At 39.7% G+C, this 10,756-nt stretch overlaps 2 protein-coding genes across 2 annotated transcripts; one reads left to right on the top strand and one right to left on the bottom strand.

Moving 5' to 3' along the window:
- The first annotated feature begins 762 nt into the window (after nt 1-762).
- On the top strand, nt 763-3,949 carry aplnr2 (apelin receptor 2). Its single transcript, XM_052562090.1, has 2 exons — nt 763-1,288; nt 2,008-3,949. The coding sequence occupies exon 2, from the start codon at nt 2,230-2,232 to the stop codon at nt 3,454-3,456; it is 1,227 nt and encodes a 408-aa protein (XP_052418050.1). The 5' UTR covers nt 763-1,288; nt 2,008-2,229; the 3' UTR covers nt 3,457-3,949.
- Nucleotides 3,950-5,266: 1,317 nt separating this feature from the next.
- psmc3 (proteasome 26S subunit, ATPase 3) lies at nt 5,267-10,214 on the bottom strand. Its single transcript, XM_052562089.1, has 11 exons — nt 10,075-10,214; nt 9,472-9,552; nt 9,250-9,375; nt 9,025-9,129; nt 8,790-8,852; nt 8,556-8,693; nt 8,328-8,471; nt 7,610-7,855; nt 7,378-7,523; nt 6,949-7,030; nt 5,267-5,612 (listed from the first exon to the last, which is right to left on the bottom strand). The coding sequence occupies exons 1-11, from the start codon at nt 10,114-10,116 to the stop codon at nt 5,502-5,504; spliced, it is 1,284 nt and encodes a 427-aa protein (XP_052418049.1). The 5' UTR covers nt 10,117-10,214; the 3' UTR covers nt 5,267-5,501.
- Nucleotides 10,215-10,756: the final 542 nt, after the last annotated feature.

Here is a 10,756-nt window from a genome sequence, read left to right as displayed (position 1 = left end):
GTCTATTCATTACTGGCTTGAGATACATGTTACATTTTTAAATATTTGCTGTGTGTCATTGCATTGCATCATAAATAGCTGTCCTATTGACTCTGTAAAGATTTTCTTCAAGACAAAAGACTTTCCCTTTTTCATTCTTATTGAGAGTGTAAACATACAAAAACACACAAAGCCCCCAACAGGGAATCCCTGAGATTTAGAAGTGTTTAAACAACACAAGTCTCAGACTGCTCAAATAGTTCAAATAAGACCTCAGACATGCAGCTGAGACCAAATACGACTACACAATGACTTTATTAGTTAAACAGAGGCAGGTGAACAGTTCACATAATTATACATTATAATGTGAGACTGACTGTTTATAAAATAATCTGTTATAAATTAATCGAATATATGTTTCCAGATATATGAATGGTACATTTCACATTCATTTTGCCTTGTTTGATATAGCAAGTTTATTGTTTATTTTCTGCAACCTACCATACCAAAGTCTCTTGTCCAGACCAATTTTGGAAGAAGTAGTCAGAAATAAGACTTTGAAAAGGATAAACTTATAGTTAGTTCATAGTAAATTTCTCTATGATTGTATTCTTTGCATTTAGCAGTATGAAACTGGTGAGAAATGATAACTTTACAGCACTAGGCATGTGCGGATATAGAAATGTATGCAACAAACAGTCCAGGTCTAACTCTTTTCCTGGTATAAAATCAGCCTCTAGTGTGATTCAGTGAACAGTCTGTACAACAATGGGCCACACATAATGGCTCTGATTTCCTGATCTCCCAATGTTTCAAGTAAACCAATATTTGTAAGAATACATACTATTTACTTATACAACCTTGTGTATGTAGTGGTAGTGCTGTCCAGAGGTATATGCTGTTTGCTACAGTGAAAGGCATTGTTATGTGTATAAAGCTTCTTTCAAGCCTGAGGTGTTCTGAGTTTACTCAGTCTGTTTAAGAGCAGAGGGACTGTTTGGAGATCTCACAAAACTGTTACCGGGTGGTCCTATTTGAGAGGAGGAGGACAGAACAGAAAAGGGAATGGACACAAAAAGGAGATGGTCTTTAAAGAGCAGACACTTCAGTGAAGGTGAGACACAGAAAGAAGCATTCGATTCTGGGAGAGGGAAGAAGTCGACGGAGATCAAGAGAAAACCATGGACACATAGTAACTTGTGTCCTTCTTTTAAAAAGATAATCTAAAAAACGGAGAGACCAACCACAGAGAAGAGAACATTGGGCACATTTATTATCAGAAGTAGAGGCAAACTCTTATGAAAAACAGGTAAGAGATTATTTGGTTTTGATTATTGGAGGTGTGATAGAGAGGCATTGTTTTTCTGGGATATATTTTATTACAGTTTTATTACATGTAGTATGTACATCACTAGATTGATACACAAAATAGAGAATGCAAGATTTTTTTTCTTTCAGAATTATTACTGGAAGGGCATGTATTTACGGATGTGGATTATCTATGTATAAAATACTCTGCCTGGCAAAAAAAAAAAAAAGGATATTAAATTCACTGTTTGTATTTAAATAAGCAAATATTTCTAATTTTGGCATGTTATATGTTTTACAAAAGTTTTTTAATCCTACTTGATGCAGTGTGTAGCATATCTGTCAAACAACCACATCAGAAGAAGTATCCCATGGCCATAATCCACGACGACAATGTCAAGGTTCATCAGGCTCAAATGGTGAAAGGGAAATTGTCAGAAGAAACATATACAAAGTGTGTGGGATATATTGAAATAGACAAATATAATCATTGTAAATAAACAAGACCTCAGGCAAAAATGTATGTAACCCTTGATGGAAATAACTGTTGATAAAAAAAAGCAATCCAGCAAAAGCACATGCAACTGTTTTTGGCCAGACAGCCTAAAAGCCGGTTATTTAGGGGTTTAGAATGTATATGATACAACCAGAAATGATATGATAACTATTTAATGCACAGCTTTCAATAACCTTTTTTCTTTTGTCTGTGATATCCCACAGAAATTGATGAGGACAGAGGAGGAAGGAAGTGTCACTGACTCTTCCAGCTATCGTGGGAAACTCCCAAAAATAGAATCCAGGCGAAAGACAAGTGCTCCCTTCATCGTTTTTCTTCCAAAACATTCTTCCCCTCTCAAGCCCGTAAAAACACACTCTCAGTTCTCTTTCCTGCTCATATCATCCACTTGCTCTCTGCACTAGGTGCAAGTGTGTGGCTCTCAGATGTCCGGCTCTCTGCCCTTCCCTTCACCCTCGCCCTTTCCCTCATGTGACTACAGAGAATGGTCTGCAACCTGGGTGCTGATTCCGAGCGTGTACCTCCTGGTGTTTGTCGTGGGCTCCCTGGGTAACGGCTTGGTGCTATGGGTGTACCTGGACCGTCGAGCGAGAGGCCACGGGAGGACAGGAAGCAGTTCCAAATCTTCCCAGACCACCGAGTCACCTCCTTGTCCCTCCCCTACATCTTCTCGAACAGTAACAGAGTCTTTAATAGCCAGTCTAGCGTTGGCTGACCTGGCCTTCGTCATGACCCTGCCGTTGTGGGCAGCATACACTGCGCTGGACTACCACTGGCCCTTTGGCCGTGTCCTGTGTCAGGTGAGCAGTTACATTGTGGCACTGAACATGTATGCGAGTGTGTTTTCTCTGACTGGGCTCAGTGTGGAGCGTTACTGCGTCATCACACGAAAGCGTGGCAGCGGCTCAAAGCAGGGGCGGTCAACCACACGCGCCAAGTGGATTGTGGGTAGCGTGTGGCTGGCGGCTGGAATCCTGGCACTTCCTGCTCTGCTTCTGCGGACTGTTAGGGAAGTGGATATGGAAGAGGGAGAAGATGGAGATGGGCAGGACGGACACGTGTCCTCCTGCTTATGTGACATGGACTATTCCAGCTTGATCTCAAGTGAGCTGGACCCAGCAGCTTCAGAGCAGGTGGAGCTGATGTGGTCAGCAGCTTTGGGGTTAAAATCAACTCTGCTTGGCTTTCTATTACCTCTTGTAGTGCTCCTGCTCTGCTATGGCTGGCTAGGGCGACTTCTTTCCCGACACTTCAGCGTAGGCCCACGTCCTGATCATACACGCCAACGCAGGCTCCTCCGTATCATCATCACCCTTGTGCTGGCCTTCTTCCTCTGCTGGCTTCCCTTCCACACCAATAAGACACTCTCTGCTATGGTGGAACTGGGCATCCTTCCCTTTTCCTGCAGTTTCGACCAGTGGTTGGTGGCGGCCCATCCATACTCCATCTGTCTGGGCTACGTGAACAGCTGTTTAAACCCTCTGCTGTATGCTTGCTGTGATCCAGCTTTCCGGAAGCACTGCAGCGGTCTCCTTGTGTGCGCATGGGTCAAATGCAGAGGTCAGAAGGAAGGAGAGGAGAACGAACACCACAAAAGTTCACCAATACCATCTGGGACACATGAAGTGACAGTTAGTAAAGAAGATCAGTGAAGAGAGATTTATTTGGCAGTCTCTGTGACAGCTGAACTGTTTCTGTGGAGAATTCTCAGAGGACTGTGAGAATCAGTTTATTCTTTCCATTCATCTGGGAGATTTAGCGTGAACTTCAGCCCCTCAAGAAAACAAGATGCCAGCATAGTGTGGGAACTGATAAACAGACAGGATCCAGTGAAGGTTTTCCCATGACATTATGCCTGAAGAGTAAAGAGGAGCTTTCAAACTCTAGATGAAATAAAGCTGCATTTCCCAACATTATGATGCCATTCTGTTTGCGCAGTGTGGGCATGTTGTTAAATTATGAACTGCTAGAAAGTATGATATTAAGCCTTAAATGCAATCTTTTTTCCTTTTTTTATTCATTTAACCAAACTTTGAAAGCCTGTAGCCCTATCACTGATTTCAGGGTTGATAGGCATGTATTTTTGTATTTAAGAATGTACATTTCTAAAATAAAAATAAAAAAAGTGTTGAAAACCTTCTTCAAACCCAACCACTTAGATTGATTGCTACAAAATGTTTAAACACATCAGCACTAACAATAAGTGTGTCTGAGGATTTCCTACCAACCTGACACAGCAGCATTTCCAGGCAAAAAGAACACTTCTACAATGTATGTAAAGTGCTCTAATTTTCACGCACTACTTTCACACTTGATATAGTACAAATTATTCTTTAGTACTTAGTAAGACAAACTTAAGATCAACTAAATGTACTCAGCTGTGCTATTTTGGGACGCCATGAATATAAACTTCATGAGTTCACCTGCACATGCAGCCCTGACGGTAAACATACTTGGCTTACTGTCCTTAATGGAGGCTCGCCTTGTGTGCAGAGTTCAGCCCAATTCATTACGTTAGGCCTACTACCTAGAAGGAGAAAAACTGAAATAGGAGATGGAGATGCCGGAAGAATTGATGCTGGGAAGGTGTAATGAGAGCTGCTTATATAGGCTCCTAATGATGATTGACAGAACTGAATGATTGGGCTCCTCCCAAACCTACCTTTGGAACTTCATTCAAATGTGCCATTTAAAATGTTAAAAAACATATTTAGTCACATGAGTGGACAAGTGCATGAAAGATGGGTTCAAGTGTACTACAAGTGTTCAGTAAATACATTTATAAATACAGAGATAGTATATTAAATGCACATTTTAGTTCATATTCATGGTGTCCCAAAATAGCAGTTGTGTACACTTAGTTGATCTTAAGAAGTACCAAGGAATAATTTTTAGTATACGATGTACAAAATATGTACACAAAAGTACATGAAGTCATGGCCTAGAGAGTTTGACTCCTAACCCTAGGGTTGTGTGTTTGAATCTCGGGCTGGCAATAACACGACTTAGGTGCCCTTGAGCAAGGCATCAAACCCCCAACTGCTCCCCAGGCGCCGCAGCATAAATGATGCCCACTGCTCCGGGTGTGTGTTCTCTACTCTGTGTGTGCACTTTGGATGGGTTACATACAGAGCACTAATTTTGAGTATGGATCACCATACTTGGCTGAATGTCACGTCACTTTCTTTCTTTCTTTTTTTTTTATGTACATTATGGAAGTGAACTTTTTTTATTTTTTAACCTTGGTTAACAAAACCAATGGTATGGATTTGGGGGAGGACTAACTATATGAGCAATGGCAAACGGGAAGCATCTGTAAACGGTCCTTTTGCAAAATTATACAAATGGAAGAGGTTGGTTACAAAACTAGGATTATTCACTAGTGGTTTTCCCATCATTATTAATAAAACAGGAATATATGCAGAAACAACACTTGACACTTTCATAGAAAAAATGCACAAATAATGGAAAAAAGGTTTAATGAACTGAAAGACAAAAAGTTTAACTGAAAATATTCCATAAGTCATCACTGTGAGGCAGTCCAATCTGATTTTGGTTGATCAGTCTCCAACAGAACCAGGTAATTACGCAGAACAGTAATGGATCCCAGTAGCACAGGTTTACAAGTGTACTTGATCCTGCAGTTGGACCTCTTTCATGCTCCCACACACACACACACACACAGTCCTCTACTGGGTTAAGCATAGTACTGCAGATTGGCTTTCTTCTTCGCCTGCACCTCCAGAATGCCCTCCATATAGTCCTCATGGTTAAGTTCAGTGGCCCCACGGCGCAGAGCAATCATGCCCTAACACACAAAAGCATACAATACACATTTAGGTAACATGCAATAAAATTCAGGAGTAATGACTATTCCCATAACAGTCCCTCCAGAATAACGCGGATTTTTTTGGTGATTGTTGCGGGCAAAAATACTTGATTTTGCAGCACGTTTTCATAAAAAATGCGATGGAATATGCGGGATATTTTTGCAATTTTATGCGATGAAATTGCGTGAACTTGCAAAAACTGCGGTTTGATGAAAAAGAGAAAAAAAGGTGATTCCCCCCCAACACCTTTTTCTCACTAGGCTACTACCTTAATGTAAAGAGTAATTTCTTATTACTTCCTATGATAAGCGAGCATACTAAATCACAGAATATTTAAGTGGCAATCTCTTACTGCAACGTAAATTATTTTACATACTACTAATATAATTACAATTGTATGTTTTTGGTACTGTTCTGTAACAACTTACAACTGTAAAGTTGCATCAACTTCTGAATGAAACTACAACAGTGTTAGTAGCCTAGTGAGAAGGGGGTGTTGGGGGAAATCACCTTTTTTTCTCCATTTCATCAAACCGGAGTTTTCGCAAGTTCTCGCAATATAATTTGGCTCGACTGTCATGTAACAAATCGGGAAACTGCTTCGCGCGTTCTTTTGCGCTTATTTTTGTTGGCAAATAAGAATGATTTGCGCGCTTCAAGTTTCACCCTGGTTTCACTGCGGGGTTTGCAGATGATGTTCACGTCACTTAATTACGTCACTTCATAAGGTTCCCATGGCAATAAGGTAAATGGCGCTTTACTTGTGTGAAGTAAACAATTTTTTTTTACTTTCTGCTAATATATATGTAAATTTTTGCAACGAAAATACAGGGATTATGAAATCATGCTAGCATCGCATATTTTGCTTTCTGAAATCGGTAATTTATGCGGCAAAAGAGCGCCGTATTTGAAAAAATGCGACCCCGCATAAACATGCGGCCTTTGGCTGATTTTGCATTAAATCAAGCGATCGCATAATCGCATTTTTCTGGAGGGACTGCCATGAGAAAAAACAAAACAGGTGTTTAAGTGGAGCATTAAAGTATGTAATTTAGATTCAGATTTTGTTTTGCAATTAAATAAAAAAAAATCTATTGGTCCAGTATCGCCAGACAGGTTGTATCACATTAAAGCATGTGAATAACTGAAATACTTTTTTTTCTACACATGTGCCCCTTTTGGGAATCAAACTTGTCACACAAATGACATTTAAGTCCTGGTCCTTAACCACAATGTTAATAAAAACCTAAAAAAAATAAAAATAAATAAAAGATACAAGCAGTAAAGTTAAAAGGTTGCAAAACTCATACTTACAGCTTCAACACAAACTGCTTTACATTGAGCCCCATTGAAGTCATCAGTACAGCGTGCCAACTCTTCATAGTTCACATCAGGACTATAGCACACAAAGGCAAAGATAGCATCATGAAATAAATGATGGGAGAGAACATAATGCTAATTTTAGAGAATTATTCACATTTGCATAGCAGTTGAACTTCTGTTTTGCAGATAGAACAGACAAATGACTATAATGCAATCCAGTGAAACGAACATAAAAGCTCTGTCGTTTTGTGACTAACATTATTAATCATTCTTTAACTCTTGTACAGAAAAAAAACCCTGTGCTCTACCACTATAAATGTCTCATCAGTTGATGTGCAAAAATACCAAATGACCATTTAAAAGCAAATGCACAACCAAATAGTAAAACATCTGAAACACAAAAGAACAAATGTTCCATACCAGACATTCATCTTGCGTGAGTGGATCTGCATAATGCGAGCACGAGCTTCCTCGTTGGGCATGGGGAACTCAATCTTACGATCCAGACGACCTGAACGCAGCAGAGCCGGGTCAAGGATATCCACCCTGTTAGTGGCAGCAATCACCTTGAGGGACACATACAAAAAAAACACACTTGACAGGGCTGACAGGTCCACAGTTATGACAGAAGCATATGGGCTCAAGTGTGTACCTTCACTTGCATGTTGGGCTGGAAGCCATCTAACTGATTGAGTAGCTCCAGCATGGTCCTCTGCACCTCTCTGTCTCCGGCCTTCTCACTGTCAAAGCGTTTGGTGCCGATAGCATCCAGCTCATCAATGAAGATGATGGAGGGAGCTTTCTCCTTGGCAAGAGCAAATGCATCACGTACCAGTTTGGCACCATCACCAATAAACATCTGGACCAGCTGAGGGCCAGCCAACTTCAAAAATGTTGCCTGAGAAAGGACAAGTACATTTTTTTTTTAATTTAATGCATAAACACAAAAAACAAAAAAATTGTCAACTCAATTTCCACTGAGCCCATATTTGCATTATTTGTATACCTAAAAGGGCTGACTACAAATCAAAGACCAATTTAATTTTAATTTAAAAATTTTTTTTAAACAGCACCAGTTTTGGAAAATAAAATTTTGACGGTTTAACATTTGAAAAAGAAGACATTAATAATACTGATATTTGTAATGTTAAATAGAATGTTTTTTCTTAACGATGATATTAATAATACTGATATTTGATATTTTTTTCTTAAATACTATAATTTTTCTGTGAAATATCTCAACAGTAAGCACAAATGCATAAGCACAATTGATATCAGAAAAATAAAACACTGAATATGTCCAGCCCCCCACCACCCCAAATCAGGCAGCCCTAACACTGCTGGTTCTCTCTCGCTCAGAGACACTGCACCTTGGTTTGTGCTGCACAGGCCCTGGCCAGTAGCGTCTTCCCTGTGCCTGGTGGTCCGTACATCAGAACTCCCTTCGGTGGTTGGATCCCCAGATTCTCAAACTTCTCTTTGTGGTTCATGGGCAGAACAATTGCCTCCACCAGCTGCAAAAGAGCAAATCAGTGAGCTCAGAAATAAGTCAACTAACACGCTGTCTACAATACTCTCACAGTGAGCAACTTCGATACCTCTTGAATCTGTTTGTCAAGGCCACCAATGTCGCTGTACTGCTCTGTAGGCCTCTCATCCACTTCCATGGCCTTAACTCTAGAGTCATACTCAGTGGGCAGAGTCTCCAAAATCAGGTAAGAGTCTTTATTCACACCCTGTGAACAGCAGCAGATGCAAATTCAACACATTTCAAAGCAAAATAGACGTTTCAAACCACTCCACTTCAACAAGGGAAACTAATTATCACTTACCACAAGATCACCAGGTTTCAGTTTCTCAGCATCCACCAAACCAATCACAGGCAGGAAATAGGTCTGCAATTATAGCACTATGTCATACACTACAAAACCATTAAGAGAAAGTTACATGAATCAATATTTAAAAAGAAAAACACAGAGCACAGAGTGTTTGTGATGGAGGAAAGAGAAGCATAAATGGCCAAACAATAACAATGCTGAAGCTGTTCAAATCACATAACTGACTCACCTGCCGTGTGGAGGTTTTGATGACGGCACACTTGCCCTTCCTCTGCGAGTCCAGATCAATATTGGCTCCATCCTCCTCTTGGTCATTAGGATCTACATCTAGCAGCTTCCATTCAAACATATCACACATACAGACTTTAAATGCCATACACATACTAGATGCAGACAAAAGAGCTCCTCATGTCCCACTGTAACACTTTAAATAGATGTCAAGAGGACATTTTACCTCTATGACATTGGAGACGAGGTAGGGCAGAGTCTTGTTCACTTTGATCTTCTCTGTGTTCTCCTTGATCTTGTCTTTCATGGCTTGCAGCTCATGAGTGACACGGAGAACCTCACTCTTCATGATCTATAATCATATTCATCATAATGAGGCACAGAACTGCAAGAAGACACTGAAAAAAAATATCTGCACGCTAAATGTGAATTAAAGTATGTAGGCTACCTTAATCTCACTGTCCAAAAGACGAGTCCTCTGAACAATCTCCTCAGTGGACATCTTAAGGACTTCTTCGCCGATGCCATCCTATAAAATATAAAGGAGGACTCATGTTTGAATACAAGTTGTCTGTTTTCAAGTCTTCCAGCCTCTAACCTCACAAACATTATGTATCCTGTATACTTCAAGTTCTTATACTCAAACAACATCTCCTGATTAAACTAATGTGAGCTGCAGGAAACCCTCAGTTACCATGATCACTATTAGCTCAACATGCTAACGTTATCCTAGCAAGCCGCAATCACACTTTTACTCAAGATGAAACTTACTGCGATATTTTTGTAGTTTTAGACCGACTTAAAATTAAAAGTTGTTCCGGGATTATATACCACACTGATTGATCGTATGGGCGATTTCACACACTTATAAAGACTGAATGAAACCGTGTGAATTTCACTGTGTCATGCTATGCTCTTCCATCAGACTCAAAGCCAGCGCTCAAACATCATTTAAACACGCCACTCCTGATACATATCTCTGCACATGTGTACAATGTGTACCAGTTTGGGAAAATAGTATAGAGCCACGGAAAAAAAACATTGAACAAACCTCCACTTCATCCCAAACTGATCTGTCATTCAGCGACGACATCTTGAAAGTGTTGTTTCTGCTCTTTCTCTTCTTGTAGACTTTTGGCGGTTGGCAAACTTGCTCATTGTGCAGTACCGCCACCAATGGGACAGGAGAGTACAGTACCAAAACAAACAAACAGGCAAACAACAACAACAACAAACAAACAACAACATCAACCAAATCCTCCAGTTACTTAACAGCGTGTTAATATTATATTAAAATTCTTTAATCTAAATCTGTGGTTTTGAAAAAAAAAAATTATATATATATATATATATATATATACATACATATATATATATATATATATATATATATATGTAGAATAATTGTGTATTTTTGTTTGTCTCAGGACACTAAGGACATTTTGTAATGTGAGGTGATGTTTTTTTTCTTCAAAATGTTCAACAGCTGTTATACATAGTCCTGTTTCACAATTTAGTTCAGTTATTATTCTGTCGTTTTTGCCTTTAGCTCCTGTCTTGATTAGTAGACCTAGCTTACATGAGTTTCAACTTCAGGACGATCCATTGCTTGTTTTGTCGGATCATCAGCTTTGGATTCCCGCATGTGCAGGGCATTCACACGAATCTTAGCATTTTTTCCATATTCTGTCATTTAAGCAAATGTAGAACCATTTCATAAACTATATTTGGTT

The sequence above is a fragment of the Carassius gibelio genome, chromosome B7 (assembly GCF_023724105.1).
Source record: "Carassius gibelio isolate Cgi1373 ecotype wild population from Czech Republic chromosome B7, carGib1.2-hapl.c, whole genome shotgun sequence".
Taxonomy (NCBI): Eukaryota; Metazoa; Chordata; class Actinopteri; order Cypriniformes; family Cyprinidae; genus Carassius; species Carassius gibelio.
Note: the sequence above shows the minus strand (reverse complement) of the source record. Positions and strands in the feature narration are given on the sequence as shown.

Excerpts from the sequence above, each read along its gene's own strand:
- aplnr2 (XM_052562090.1), top strand. The coding sequence starts at position 2,230 with ATGTCCGGCTCTCTGCCCTTCCCTTCACCCTCGCCCTTTCCCTCATGT.
- psmc3 (XM_052562089.1), bottom strand. The coding sequence starts at position 10,116 with ATGTCGTCGCTGAATGACAGATCAGTTTGGGATGAAGTGGAG. Across the intron at positions 9,553-10,074 it reads CAGTTTGGGATGAAGTGGAG|GATGGCATCGGCGAAGAAGT; the intron begins GTTTGTTCAATG and ends TATATTTTATAG. Across the intron at positions 8,694-8,789 it reads TGAAACCTGGTGATCTTGTG|GGTGTGAATAAAGACTCTTA; the intron begins GTAAGTGATAAT and ends TGCTGTTCACAG.